Genomic DNA, 15,396 nt, shown 5'->3' with positions numbered 1-15,396 from the left:
CGCGGAGCGGCTGGGCCCGTGAGCCATGGCCGCTGAGTCTGCGCGTCCGGAGCCTGTGCTCCGCAATGGGACAGGCCACGACAGTGAGAGGCCCGCGTACCGCAAAAAAAAAAAAAAAAAAATTTATTGAGGACCCCAAAGAACTTTTGTTTATGCAAGCTGTAGTTATTGCTACTTCCCATATTAGAAATTATAACAGAAATTTAAACACAAAGAAAAAAAGAATCTTGTGTCTCTTCTGATAGGTCCCCAGGCCTGGGTAACTCGCTCCTTGCCTTTCTGTCTTGGCTGCCAGGAGACGCAGAACAAACCAGCCGGTTGCTCTGCTCTGACCCACAGGACCCTTGCTCATTTTAACTTTCTCTCACAATCCCGTGGCCCGTCTCTCCTGGGCACGTCTCCAGACCTTTTCACAAGAAGCCAAAGGTAAATACTAAATGGGTGAGTTTGTGGTCTTGCCCCCTCCTGAAATTCTCCAGCCCCTGAGCCTCCTCTCTTCCCTCGGCCTCGGCTTCTTCTCCCTGACTGTCCCGAGGTGCTAGCGTCCCCAGGCTTTCCTCCTCAGCCAGAACCTCCACGCCCACATCCACTCTCTGGGCAACTTCATCTGCTCCCAGCCTTTCAGCATCACTGCAAGCTGATGCCTCCCAAAGCAGCCCCTTGGGCCCGACCCCGCCCCGAGGCCCCGAGTTCCAACCTCATGTATCTATCAGGCAAACACTTCACACTGGAAACGTCCTCCTTCCACCTGCCTCTCCCTCCGCTGGAGCCCTTTATCTCAGTGGGTAGAAACAATCAGCCAGTTAATTATGTGCATGTCACCTTGGAAATCCTTTCAACGCTCTCCCTCCCTCCTGTACACCCACCGCTGGCCTGCCCCCCGGCCCCAGGCGTTTCTCTACCAGCCTCCTCACTGAGCTCCCTGTCCTCTGCCCTGTTCCTTCCAATCCAACTCCACTCTCCACCAGGCAGGCAGTGAGAGACAACAGGACCATGTCATTCCACTGCTTAAAGCTCCTGCTTGACTGCCAGACAGGTCGGGCCCCCTGCACGCCCTCTATGACCTGGACGCTGCCCGCTATCACCCTCCTCTTCTCCCACTTCATCCAGGACAATACTCAGCCGCTCACAGCTCCCCACATGATACCCTGTTTCTAGCCTCTGTGCCTTTGCTCAGGCTGTGCCTTCTGCCTGGGGCACCCTTCTCCCCTTCTGCTGTTCTTAGCTCCGTCCGCTCATTAAATTGTTTTTTTCTATTGCAGTGACACTGATTTATAACATTATACAAGTTGCCTGTGTACAACATTACATTTCTACTTCTGTATATGCTATGGTGTGCTTACCTCCAAAGGTTTAGTTTCTATCCATCACCATACAGTTCATCCCCTCTACCCATTTCACCCTCCCCTCTGCCCCTTTCCCTCTGGCAACCGCTACTCTGTTCTCTGTATCTACGTGGTTTTGTTTGGTTTGTTCACGTTCTGTTTTTTTATTTTTTATATTCCACACATGAGTGAAATCATATGGTATTTGTCTTTCTCTGTCTGACTTGATAGGATACCCTCAAGGTCCATCTGTGTTGCTGCAAATGGCAAGATTTCATCAAGTATTCCATTGTATATAAGGACCACAACTTCTTTATCCGTTCATCTACTGATGGGCACTTAGGTTGTTTCCATGTCTTGGCTATTGTAAACAGTGCTGCCGTGAACATAGGAGTGCATGTATCTTTTCAAATTATTGCTTTTGTATCTTTGGATAAATACCCAGAAGTGAAATTGCTGGATGATCTGGCAGCTCTATTTTTATTTATTTATTATTTTTTAGCCACGCCATGCGGCTTGTGGGACCTTAGTTCCCCAACCAGGGATTGAACCCGGGCCCTTGGCAGTGAAAGCGTGCAGTCCTAACCACTGGGCCGCCAGGGAATTCCCTATTTTTAATTTTTTAAGGACTCTCCATACTATTTTCCATAGTGGCTGCACCAATTTACATTCCCACGAACAGTGTTGGAGGGGGTTCCCTTTTCTCCACACCCTCATCAACATTTGTCATTTCTTACCTTTTTGATAATTGCCATTCTAACAGGAGTGAAGCGATAGCTAACTCTGGCATTTCCCTAATAATTAGTGATGTTGAGCATCTTTTCATGTGCCTATTGGCCATCTGTATGTCTTCTTTGTAAAAATGTCTATTCAGCTCCTCTGCCCATTTTTAACTTGGATTGTTTGGGTTTTTGTTGTTGAATTCTATGAGTCCTTTACATATTTTGGATACTATTAAAATGCGTAATATCGGATATATGAGTTTTATCTTCTCCCATTCGGAAGCTTGTTATTTTGCTTTGCTGATGGCTCTCTTGGCTGTGAAGAAGCTTTTTAGTTTGCTGTAGTCCCATTTGATTAGTTTTGCTTTTTGTTTTCCGTGCCTGAGGAGACATATACAGAAAGATATTGCTAAGACTGGTGTCAAAGCTAATCCTGCCTATGTTTTCTTCTGAGAGTTTATGGTTTGGGTCTTACATTCAAGTCTTTAATTCATTTTGAGTTGATTTTTATGTATGGTGTGAGATAGCGTCTACTTTCATTTTCTGCATGTGGCTGTTCAGTTTACCCAAAACCATCTATTGAAGAGACTATCCTTTCTTCATTGTATGTTCTCTGCTCCTTTTGTCTTAAATTAATTGTCCATTTGTATGGATTTATTTCTGGGCTCTCAATTCTGTTCCATTGATCTATGTATTTGTTTTTCTGTCAACACCATGATGTTTTGATTACTACAGCTTTGTAATACAGTTTGAAATCAGGGAGTGTGATACCTCCAGCTTTGTTCTTTTTTCCCAAGGAAAAAGATTTCTTGGACTATTCAGGGTCTTTTGTGGTTCCATATAAATTTTAGATTTTTTGGTTCTATTTCTGTGAAAAATGTCCTTGGGATTTTGGTAGAGATTGCATTGAATCTGTTGATTGCTTTAGGTAATATGGACATTTTAACAATGTTAATTTTCCCAATCCATGAGCATGGAATATCTTTCCATTTGTTTGTGTCTTCTTCAATTTCTTTCAACAATGTCTTATAGTTTTCAGTGTACTTGGTTAAATTTATTCCTGGGCATTTGTTGTTGCTGTGGTGGCTGTAAATGGGATTGTTTTCTTAACTCTCTTTCTGCTCACTCATTGTCAGCACACAGAAACACAACTGACTTTTTTTAAAAATAAATTTATTTATCTATTTATTTTTGGCTGCGTTGCGTCTTCGTTGCTGCACGTGGGCTTTCTCTAGTTGCGGTGAACGGGGGCTACTCTTCGTTGCAGTGCATGGGCTTCTCACTGTGGTGGCTTCTCTTGTTGCAGGGCATGGGCTCTAGGCACGTGGGCTTCAGTAGTTGTGGCACACAGGCTCAGTAGTTGTGGCTCACGGGCTCAGCAGTTGTGGCTCACAGGCTCAGTAGTTGTGGCTCGTGGGCTCTAGAGTACAGGCTCAGTAGTTGTGGCTCACGGGCTTAGTTGCTCTGCGGCATGTGGGATCTTCCCAGACCAGGGCTTGAACCCGTGTCCCCTGCATTGGCAGGCAGATTCTTAACCACTGCGCCACCAGGGAAGTCCACAACAGATTTTTGTGTGTTGATTTTGTGCCCTGCAACTTTACTGTATTCATTTATTATTTCTAATAGTTTTTGGTGGCATCTTTAGGGTTTTCTATATATAAAATCATGTCATTCACAAACAGTGAAAGCTTTACTTTTTTCTTTTCCAATTTGCATGCCTTTTATTTCTTTTTCTTCCCTAACTGCTGTGGCTAGGACTTCCAATACTATGTTGAATAAGACTGGAAAGTGAGTGGAGCGTGGTGGGCTGGAGGGATAAGACTGGAAAGTGAGTGGAGCGTGGTGGGCTGGAGGGAGGAAGGGAAAAGAAGGGGCAGGAAAAAAAAAAGAAGAGTGGTGAGAGTGAGAATTCTTGTCTTATTCTTGACCCTACAGGGATAGCTGTAGGTTTGCCATATATGGCCTTTATTAATGCTGAGGTACATTCCTTCTATACTCATTTTACTGAAAGTTTTATAAATGGGTGTTGAATCTATCTCTATCTCTATCTCTCTCTCCTGCTTCTGGGACACCCATTAGCCTAATGTTGCCCTTCCTAAAAGACTTCGATAATTCTCGTAGAATTTTCTCTCTTTTTTTTTTTGGATCTTAATTTTCTCTCCTCTTCTAACTGTATCATTTCTAGATTTCTATCTTTGAACTGGCTAATTCTCTCTTCCATATGGTCTGCTCTATTTCCAATCCTTTCTGATGCACTCTTCATCTTGCTTACTAGGTTCTTCAGATCTAGAATTTCTGTTTGGTTCTTTTTCAGAGTTCCAGTCTCTTTGGTAAAGTATTTCTTCTGTTCATTAATTTCAACCCTGACATTCACTGAACCGCCTTTCTGAGTTTTCTTATAGCCCGTTGAGCTTCCTCTTGACAGTTGTTTCGAATTCTCTATCAGATTGCACTGTTCTGTGACTTTAAATCTGGTTTCTGGAGAATCACCATTTTATTTTTGTGATACAGTGTTACTGTGGTTCTTTATGGTGCCTGATGAGTTGTTCCTCTGCTGGTACACATGAAGCAGCAAACACCTTTCTTCTTTAGGTAAAGCTTTTTTTTTTTTTAAACTTCATTCCAACTATTCAACAGGTTAGAGGCTTTTGTTTTCTTTTCTTTTCCCTTAGGTGGCGCTACAGCACAAGTTTTTGGTTTCTCTTACCTGAGCTGCCTCTGGTTATATTAGAGGATGGGCACTTTCCAGCCTCCACTGCCCTTGTCAGAGGTGTTGCCTGGTGCCCGCATTGTCACTGCTTGTGTCTCCATGGCTGCTGCTGTCACTGTTGTTGCTGCCCGGGTCAGTGGGGTGGTGGGCACTTCTGCTGTGTCCAGAATCTTGAGTCACAGGTCTGCTTCCACTGCACGGGGTGGAGCTGGGGTCTCGGCACCTCTGCCGTGTCTGGGGTTGTCAGGTTTAGGGATGCCGCCACTGTGGGTCGGGGAGAGGGGGCCAGACTTGTGGGCAGCTCTACAACTGGAGGGACGGTGTTGCAGGCCCTGCTGCCCAGTCCCCTGTGGCTGCAGGCGCGGCTGAGGCCCGGAGGCTGGCGTTGTGCGTGCCGCCTCCCTGATGCGGCTGGGTTCTCTGGGGCCGCGGGCTCGGTCTCCAGGGCCGGGGATCTGGGACTGCACACACCACCTCAGTTCCGCCTCCGTTGTATGTTCCAGTCCGCCCACCTCTAGATGGACAGATGTGCGAGACTGTTTGGGATGTTTCACTGGCTGTAGACTGAAGGGGAGTGAGAAAGGGAGGGTCTCATCCGCAGTAATGCTGATGTCTCCACCTGCTCTTCAAAACCCAGCTCAGCCCTAACCTCTTCCGAGACATCTTCCAGAACCCTTTCCCTAGGATGGGTTAGGTGCCCCTTCTCTACACTACCACAGTCCTCCCCTCCCCTTGGACTCCTGTCTCTTTACAGGTCTGTCTCCCCACAGACTGTAAGCATCTGGTTCACCGGTGTCCTTACCGCCAAATCGCTCTGGCACCGTCAGGCCGAGTGAGCGTTGGCCAGAGCACTGCTCGCACCCCGATGCTACTCGCACCCTGGTGGCAGGTGTGTCTGCCCAGCTGGAACCCCGGACCCTGGGCACCCTCGGGAGCATCCTGGCGGAGCCCCCAGCTCACCAAGAACTGGACGACATCCTCAGGCCTGTGCTTGGCCGACTTGAATGCAGCCAGACGGGTTACCACCAGGATCTGGTACTCCACATGCCCTGACATCATCTTGCCCCGCACCTCCTGGTGCTGGGGCACGGTTAGGTCCAGGCCTGTGTGGACATTCTGAACTCGCCTGCCAAAGGGAAAGAAGGCAAAAGAAGCTCAGGTTCAAGTCAGCAGGCTTCTTGAGTGAAATGCAGGCCAGACCTCAGGTGGCCCAGCAGGCCTGGGTGCAAGGCTGCTCCACTGGCCATTCTCTGTGGTCCCGGCTACCCACCCCACCACAGCCCAGCCCCTCATAAAGCCTGGCTTCCCAGGCCCCAAGCCTGGGCCCTGCCTTTGGGTCACTCAGGAACAATGGGCTCTCACCAGCAGGAAAACAGGTGACAGCAGAGAAGGTGGGACTCATGGAAAATCACAAACAGCTATAGGTGTCTGACACAAACCCAGCACAAGAGCTCCTGTGGGATTTGTGGGGATGGCATTCCAGGGGTTCTATTCAAACCAAGGGAAGTGCCTGGCTTTGGGCACACAGTGCAGGAATGAAACCCCACCAGGAATCCGGAGAGAGAAACACATCTCTTCAGCTAACCAGAGAGCAGCAGAGCCGCTACAGAACCTGCCCAGCTAGGGGAAGATGGAAAGGGCACTGGATACCAGGCCATCGTTTGCCCTGGGGCCTCTGCAAGGCACTGATAAGGCCTGCTCTATGAGGCTTTGAGAGGATACTCCGCAAAACATTACAGCTCTTGGAGGATTTTTAAATGCTATACAAATGTACTGAATCACACGATGAGCAAAGAAGTTATGAAATGTTTCCTCCGAGGTGAGAAAAAAGGTTAAATGTATTCCTCATTCTATGTAAGGGTATAATGGAGACCCACGCACACAAACATACATCACACAAGCACCTATGACAGGATATGCCCAGCACACAGTTATCAGGGTCGAGACCTACTATGTGCCGGGCGGGACTTTCAGAAGATAGGAAAGGGGAGGGTCCGAGGGGTGGGGCTACTGGCGCTAAGACTGTGTCTGGGGCAAGGCCCTTTCCCTCTCTGCAACTCCATCCCAATCCATCAGATGACACCCTGCCCCCAGCACTCCTTCCACACAGACTCCTCCCCTTTCCACACCAAGCATGTGCACTGTCACCATGATGCCATTTGTCACCAACTGGGAGGACAGCCCACCACGTAGCCACATACTACTAAGCATTCAAACCCTTACACACACAAATATATCCACAGGGTGTAAGGTATGCGAAAATGAGCACGAATCACTTAGAAAGGCCCAGGCGAACCTGCCTTCAGGCAGGTGTTGAATGAACCCAACATATGGGCGAGACGGAAAAACACCAATCAGCCCTCTATTCCTTTTGCCAGTAACCAAATGAGCGTCCCTGGCCCTGCACCAGGTACAGACCCGCTGGCGCTGCGCGCCGTGTTACTGTTAGGAGCGCAGGAGAGCGGAGGGGACTGAAGATGAAGCGGCCGCGCTACCGCAGGCTCTGTTCTAAGCACCTGCCTGCCTGAGACACTCCTGCCTCCCTCAGCCCTACCGAGGGTCACTACCGCTCAGACCCACTTAAAGTCAGAGAAACAGACACAAAAGGGGAGTCACCTGTGCTTGGGCTCAGCGGGTCAGAGGTGGAGCCAGGGTTCACTCCAGGCTGCCGCCCCCCTCCCCGCTGACTGGCGCCTCCCATCAGTCCAGCTTGCTCCTCCAGGACCTGCCTCCGTGACCCCTCCCCCTTTCCACTGTCCCCTCCCCCACCGTCCTGTCGCGCCGCCCCACTGCTGGGATCACACCCTTGGCCTCAGCTCCCCTGCCCTCGCCCCTCAACCCTCCAGTTCTGCGCGTCCCTCGCACCTGTGTCCAGCAGCTGCACGTCACTGGGATAAACGCACAGACGTGCTGACTGGTCCCACCTGAAATTCACGGCCGCAACCTGCAAGCTCCAGCGTGGGGCCTGGCAACCCCACCTTGGTCTCGACCTGGGGTTCTCCAAGTGTGGCCCCTGCAGCATCAGCATCACCTGGGAGCTTGTGAGAGTGGCAGATCCAGGGTGCTGAATCAACTTCATGTTAACAGTCACCTGACCCTAACCCACGCTCGCTCCCACTCCCCGAGGCCCCCAAGGGAACTTTTCCTGTAAAGGGCCAGAGAGTAAATACTTTAGGCTTTGCAGGCCACAGGGTCTCCATTACAACTACTCAACGCAGCCACTGTAGAGCGAAAGCAGTGGCAGACAGACAAACTTTATCACAAAAGTGAAGTGGTGGGCAGGACTTACAAAAGCAAGTGGTGGGCGCATGGGTGTAGCTTGTCCACCTATGCCCCAGACCAAACTTCTCAAACTGTAAAGTGCATCCAAGCTGCCTGGAGATCTTGTCAACGTGCACATTCTGATCCAGCAGGTTGGCGGCAGGGCCTGGGAATCTGCATTTCCAACAGCTGTCATGTGATGCTGATACTGGTCTACGTGGTTAAACCCTAAGGTTAATTCTCCCTCTCCTCTTACTCCAGCGGCACCTGACAGTCCCTCTCTGCTCCTTGAAGCTCTGTCTTCATTGCTCCCGGGACCCCCACCCTCTCTCCCTTCTCCGCCCTCCCTGGCCACTCCTGCTCTGCTTCCCTGGATGGTCCTCCGTTCCTCTTTCTGCTCCGGACTCTCCCCTCAAGGCCACACTCCTTCTCCCAGCTGCCTGCCTGACATCTCCGCTTGGCTGTCAACAAGCTTCTTCATGAACGTGTCCAGACAAATGGTGATTCTCACCTTCCTAAACCTGCTCCATCCATAGTCTCCCGACTCGGTCCATTGCAACCTCCCTCTTTCAGGAACTCAGGGTAAGTCTTGCAGTCAATCTTGACTCCTCTTTCCTGTTCTCGCGACCCACATCTAATCATCAGCAAACCCTGAAAGCTGTACCGTCAAAATACAGCCAGAGCCCAAACATTTCGCACCCCCTCTGCCACCATCAGCTCTCACGTGGATCACTGCCAGAACGGTCTCCTTGCTGCACCCTGCTCACCTACCTTCTGCTCAACACAGCGGCCAAATGACCTTTGTGAAACCCAAGCCAGGTCCCACCTCGCCCAGAGCCTCACCTCAGCCTGGGAGGCCTGTCCTGACTGTCCCCTGCCTCCAAGCCCCCAGCTCCGCACCACATCACCTAATGCTCTCTGCGGCTCACGGCACTCCAGCCACCCTGGCCTCCTCGCTGGTGCCCAAGCACCTCTCTGCCCCAGGACATTGGCTCCTGCTGTCCCCTCTGCCTGGTACACTCTTTCTCAAGATTTCTCTTGCGTTTGTCAGGAGTCTGCCCAACTGCCACTCTCTGTCAGAAAGACACTCCTGGGCCACACCATGTAAAACAGCATTCACTCCTCCTAGCACCCTATTTCCCTACCACTTTATTTTCCTTCATACCATTTATCATCCCTGACACACCATATATTTACCTATTGTCCGTCGGCCCCAGCAAAGCTCACGAGAGGGACTTTGTGTTGTTCACTACTGTATCCTAGAACCACTCTCCTGGCCTTCACCACCAGCACCTGCATCTGTTAAGGAGCCCTGCCCAGGTGTGGCAGTGAGGGAAGCCACCCACGCCCTTCCCAGGCTCCCAGCACCAAGGTCACACCCCCACTGGTCTGCTGCTGGCGGCCCTGCTCACACCTGCCAACCTCAAAGCTCCTTTTTGCAGGAAATGGCACTGAGGCTCAGGGAGAGGAGGTGATTCATGCGGCCCTGGGGAAACCTCTTCTGCCAGCGAGGACACGACCAGCAACCATGCAGAGGCCGAGCAGGTTCTGATATCAGGGTTCACTTAAAGAGTCACACATACTTTTCTAGACCTGAAGCCACAGGGATGTTCAGATTACTGCTGGAAAAATAACATTCATTTATGTAAGAGATTGATGTCTTAGCCCAAGATTCTGGGTAGGGGGAACAAGGGCAGAGTGTATGAAAATACTTGAAGTGAGTCCCTTGCCAGATGTTAGAGAGGGGGAAAGAATAAAACCATGACCATCCCAGCCTTTCCAGGATCCGTCTTGCACTGGGTCCCCCAGGCCTGGGTCAGGGTGGGGTGGGTCACCCTGCATCCTCTGCCTCCAGGGACCCTCCGCAGGCCTTGGCAGTAACTGCACTTTTCCTGAGCTACCTGTTTGAGCAGCTGCCCCCTCTTCTCTCCCTTCACCTCATTAACCTCCACTCCTCCTGCAGGAGGGGGGCCTCATGCACCCCCTCAGAAGCCGGGGTTACCTCCTGCCCTGTGTTCCCATGGCAACCTGAACCCACTACCCCTCATTCAGCATCTGTCTCCCGAGGGTCTGCGTTCATCCCCGTTTCCCCTGCAGGGCCGAGCCTTGCCGGATTCACCCCGTCCCCAGTGCCGTGCCCGGGGCCTGGCGCACGGTGAGCGCGGACAGGATGCATAACTAGATCTTCGAAGAGAAAGGAAGACAGGTGGACAGGAAAGCGGGGAGGAGAGCCCTCCCTTTGCCTGCTGGCCGGGACCAGCCAGTCCAGGCCTTCCACTGGGTTTTGGGTGAGTTCGTTACCCTCTAGGGACCTCAGTTTCCCCATCTGTAAAACCGGGGGGGGAGAGCGGGGGGAGGGACTCGCCGCCGCCCGCCTCTCCCGCTGGGTGGTGGAGGGGCCGAGCCCAGGTCAACGGCCGGCGCGCTGGGGACGCCGCGGGGCGGGCGGGATCGTCGGGACCGGCCGCCTCCGCCGGCTCCTCCGCCCCGGGCGCACCGGGCCGCGGCTCCCGGGCACCCGACTCCACGTTGCCCGAGACGCAGCGCCGGGCGCGGGGTCTGGCTCACCTGGAGGTGACGAGCACCGCCGGGGACTGCATGACGGCGAAGCTCCGGGCGGGGCGCGCGGTCACGAGACCCGCGGGCGCCGGCGTCGCCGCGTTCCGGGCCCTGGCCCGCCGCCTAGTGGCCACCGCGCTCGGCCGCAAGCGGCCGCGCGTTTCCAGGCCTTTCTGGAACTCTGGGCGGAGACTCGGGGCTGAGAGTCCTGCGCGGGCTCGTCGCTGCTGGAGACCCCGTCGGAGCTGAGCGCGTCCCCCGCGCCCGAGTGTCCTGGGCCATCCAGAGGTTTGGGTCTGATGTCCCAGCGTTATCAGTGACAGCGCCCGTTTCACTCTTAGGAGTGCCCAGAGTGTCCCGGTTCAGACACTCCTGAAATTATTTGGTTCTCCTTCCTTGGGGAGAATGACGGGGAAACAACGCAGCGGTGCTCACGGCCCCAGGGATGCTCGGAGAGAGGTTAGGAGAGTCCAGAAAACAAGGTAAATCAGACCCCTCTGTGGAACGAGGGGCGGTGATCCAAAGAAGCATCAGCCTGACCCCTGAGGCCTTCCAGTGGCTTTTCTGTAAAACGGCCTACAGGGCCCTCCCAACAAAAGCTTCTGAGAACTCTGTGTCTTTCTTCTCGCTCACTAAGGAAATGTTGTTCTGACACTTGTTAAAACAGTAAGGAGGACTTTATTCAAGACTGTGGCAACAGGGCTCAAGACTGACGCAACGGGGAGAGAGTTCAGGCTCAACCCTGAATACAGCAGACACCGCGGTCGATAGCCACGGAGTAGGGAGGGGCCGACAAGGGTAGGGGGATTCTTGCTGAAAGCAGGCCAAAGGCTTAGACATCAAAGGGCGGGGATGAGGAACTTGATCAGAGACCAAGGGTGATCAGATATCAAGGGTGGGAATCCTCTCTAAACTAACTTAGCAGGATTCTTGGTAAGACTGGGCTGGGCAGGCCAAAGACTGGGCAGGGACCAAGGTCAAAGGCCTAGCTGAGAAGAGGGCTCAGAGGAGCCTGAACTTTGGTCAAGGAGAAGGTCTTTGTTGCCCAAAGTTTCCGTCTCAGAGAGCTGCAAAAACCCTCTCCCCCGCTGTGCGTGCGGACCCGAATCTCCAGGTACCCACTCCTCCTTTCCTCTGCCCCTAATGACACCCGCTGCCCATGCTGCTTCCGGCCCTCTGGCAAGAGGAGGTGGGGCTTCTGCTTGACTGAATTTTCCCAAAAATCCAGCCCCTTGCCCCACCTGCACCGCCCTGGAACTCTGATCAACCAATGTCCCAGCTCTTTGCAACTACCTGTAAAACACTTAGCTCCGGGCTTCCCTGGAGGCGCAGTGGTTGAGAGTCCGCCTGCCGATGCAGGGGACACGGGCTTGTGCCCCGGTCCGGGAATATCCCACATACCGCGGAGCAGCTAGGCCCGTGAGCCATGGCCGCTGAGCGTTTGCGCCTGGAGCCTGTGCTCGCAACGGGAGGGGCCACAGCAGTGAGAGGCCCGCGTACCACAAAAAAACCCAAAAAGAACCCCACTTAGCTCCCCTGGCCCATAGTGACATTTAATCAGTGCGAATGTTTGTGTTGCTCTAATGTTTAGCAACTAAAAAGACAGGCCTGTCTGCTCTGCTTCTGCTGCTAGTCAGACTCCATCACAAAACTACTCTCCTGGCTCCCTCGTGGACTTTCCATTCAGTCATTCATTCAATTGTTCGTTCATTCATTCAACATTATCTACTGGGCTGGGCCTGTGTTCTGGGCCCTGTGGAGGCTCTGGAGCCGCTTAGTGACTAGGACGCTGCAGCCCTGTGCTCCCACGGTGCGCACACGGACCTGCTCCCTCAGCTTCCCCTTTCCGAGCCTCTCTTCAGGGTCTTCGGGGAGCCACTGCCTGGTAGGTGACGGGGCCCCTGGCCTGCCTCTGATGGCTGCCTTTGGGTCCACAGCTGGGGCCAGAGCAGTGAGGTCAAGGGGCCAGTTTCCCTCACAGAAGCCTTGGGGTAGAGGTGCGCCGGACATAATAGACCCTCTCATCAGAGATTCAGCTGTCCATGGGGTGAGAAATGGAGGTTGTATCACCTGCCACAGTGGCCCAGAAAGAGAAAAGCTCAGTCTGGAAACAGGGCCAGGAGAAAAGTGCAAATCGCCACAGGTATTCTGTGCTCTGTCCATGAGAGCCCCACTGACAGAGAACAGATGAAGCTGGGCTTAGCGGCATCAGATGCGCGATGGGGTAATGTGCACCGTGTTTCCTACAGGAGGGGCAGCACGGTGTCCCTGTGGGCCTCGGCTTCCCACCCACAGCCCCACCAGCATCGTTACTATCTGTATTTGACTCATTTTCATGAAGAAATCCTACAGCGAAAAGTTTTGAAAAATGAATCGCTTTCCCCACGTTATCTCTTTTTTTTTTTTTTTTTTTTTGCGGTACGCGGGCCTCTCACTGTTGTGGCCTCTCCCGTTGCGGAGCACAGGCTCTGGACGCCCAGGCTCAGCGGCCATGGCTCATGGGCCCAGCCGCTCCGTGGCATGTGGGATCCTCCCGGACCGGGGCATGAACCCGTGTCCCCTGCATCGGCAGGCGGACTCTCAACCACTGCGCCACCAGGGAAGCCCTAAAGTTTATCTCTTGAATAGATATATATGTTCATATGCTTGAATAGCTCGTTTCCAATTTGTTTGTAGACAAGATGAGCAATAATGAACAGAAGGATGAGTGAGTGAAAGGGCTGCGGGAACACCCAGTCTGCTGTCTGCTCTGCCTGCCCACCTGCCCGTCTGTCTGTCTGCAGGGCAGAGTTTGAGGTAGCAGACGGCCCCCGTGTCTAGTTTAAATGACATGCCCCACTTCAAAGCAGGCAGAAAGGGTGTGAGCCTCGGCACCCCAGGAGTCTGGCGCAGCTCAGCCCTTGGGAAGGGCCAGCCAGTCAAGCGGTCACCACCGCACAGACACTTGTGGACCATACACCATGTGCTGGGCGCTGAGAGTACAGTGAACGAGGCGCGGTCACTGCCCTCAGCGAGCTTCTTTGCCCTTAGACTTGGGGTGAGATAGGGGTCAGAGAGGACACTCGAAAGGAGCCAGAGTCCAAGGTTAACCTGAAGAGATGAGAAGGAATAGGATGGGGTAGAAGGAACATCATCTATGAAGTCCTGGAGACAAGAAGAAACGAATTCAGGAAACAAGTTGGGGAGGGAGCTCAAGGGGGAGGACAGGCGTAGAGACTCATGTGCGTCAGGCTGAGGGCTTCACGCTGACCCTGAGGCCAACTCGAGGCCACCGCCGGACTGTGAACATCAGAGCGGCCCGACCAGCTCTGCTGCCGACATCGGTTTGGAACATGTGATGCTGGAGTTGGGAAGGTGAGTAGAACTGCAGAGCAATCCAGACTGGGGACAGTGGTGGCATGAATTGGGGTGAGGGCCCCCCAGGTGGAGAACAGGGCACAGGTGACACAGAGACTTAGGAAGTGGAACTGGACAAGACAGAATCGAGTGCACATGCGCGGGAGGAGTCGAGATGCTGCTTCAGTTCGGCTCCTGGGTGTAGCCGGACGGTGGTCCATTCTCTGGGGCAGGGCACCTGGAGGAGGGACACATTCTGGGTGGGATGATGAGTTGTGTGTTGGACAGCTGGTGTTTGAGGGTGTGGGGACATTGAGGTGACTGTGGCTCTGGCCCCCAGGAGGCAGGCCTGGCTGGAGACCCTGATGCGGGGGTCACAAAGCTATTGGAGCTGAGAGTAAGGCAGAGCCTGAGGAGAGGACAGCCCAGGAAGGTGCAGAGAAGCACGCGTGTTCCAGGGCAAGCACAGGTCGGGGCTGCGAAGAAGGGGACGCTGCGTCACCGCTGGGGCTGGTGGCACGCTGGTCACCTGTGACTTGCAGACAAACGAGCCTCACCCCTGGCACCAGGGTTCCCGAGTGCATGCCACAGGGGGACTTGGCACACCTGGTGCCCGCCGAGAATCCCACTGGTTCCCCTTGAAAGAGTGACCCCGTCCCCTAGAGCAATCCCATTTTCTGCCTCATTCCTTCCGCCCATACGCACTCGATTCCGTCTCATCCAGTTCAAGCTCCTTAGTCTCTCCCTCACCTGTGCCCTCTTCTCCAGCTGGGGGCCCCCACCCTGATTCGTGCCACCACTGTCCCCAGTCTGGATTGTCCTGCAGTTCTGCTCACCTTCCCACCTCCAGCATCACACGTTCCTCTACCGAGGCAACCCCATTTTCCGTCCCACGTGCCCCTGTGTGGCTCCAGCGGGTAATTGTATACAATGCGTGGAATGTGGAATCTAAATCTGATACGTTCTGCTTCCTGCCTGACTCAAGGAGCCCCTTCCATGGCTGAAGCCACAGTAACGCAAACCACATTCCCCGCTGCCCTGGGAGGAACGCTCCGGGCCTCAGTCGTCCCCCAGGGAAGTCGCTGGACCTCAGGGCAGTGTGGTCAGTTAGAGACACCACAGCCCACAGGGAGACTGATCTGAGCCCTGGTCCTGCCACACACCAATGTTGTCCTGGTTTCTGGTGGGATGGGTCTTCTGGGGACCTGCTGATTCGTCTCTGTCCTCTGTAGTGATGCTCTAGTGCTCCAGGGGGCTGAGCACCCCAAATCTAGCAAGACCACCACCTCATTTGTCACTCAACAAATGCTCCTGGGCACAGCTCTGGGCCTGTGACCTCTCCAGGCCCTGGGGATGCAGAAGGCCTCCCTGGCGGGGCTCACATACCACTCAGGACAGTTGGAGATGTCCAAACGAGTACAGGCCCAGGGTGCATGGAGAAGGGCATAATATAACCAAATCAGCCAGGGGTTGAGGCATACAG

General features: G+C 53.4%; 1 protein-coding gene across 2 annotated transcripts in view; it reads right to left on the bottom strand.

Moving 5' to 3' along the window:
* HS1BP3 (HCLS1 binding protein 3) overlaps positions 1-10,668 on the bottom strand; it is a 35,721-nt gene extending 25,053 nt beyond the window's left edge. For both annotated transcript variants that reach the window (XM_030858314.2, XM_030858318.3), the window contains exons 1-2: positions 10,587-10,668; positions 5,718-5,883 (exon numbers count right to left, since the gene is read on the bottom strand). In XM_030858314.2, coding sequence (XP_030714174.2) covers positions 5,718-5,883; positions 10,587-10,618 — 198 coding nt within the window. In that variant the 5' untranslated portion in view covers positions 10,619-10,668. The remainder of the gene's footprint in view (positions 1-5,717; positions 5,884-10,586) is intronic.
* Between the last annotated feature and the right edge of the window lie 4,728 nt (positions 10,669-15,396).

Source organism: Globicephala melas, chromosome 12 (assembly GCF_963455315.2).
Source record: "Globicephala melas chromosome 12, mGloMel1.2, whole genome shotgun sequence".
Lineage (NCBI taxonomy): Eukaryota > Metazoa > Chordata > Mammalia > Artiodactyla > Delphinidae > Globicephala > Globicephala melas.
Note: the sequence above shows the minus strand (reverse complement) of the source record. Positions and strands in the feature narration are given on the sequence as shown.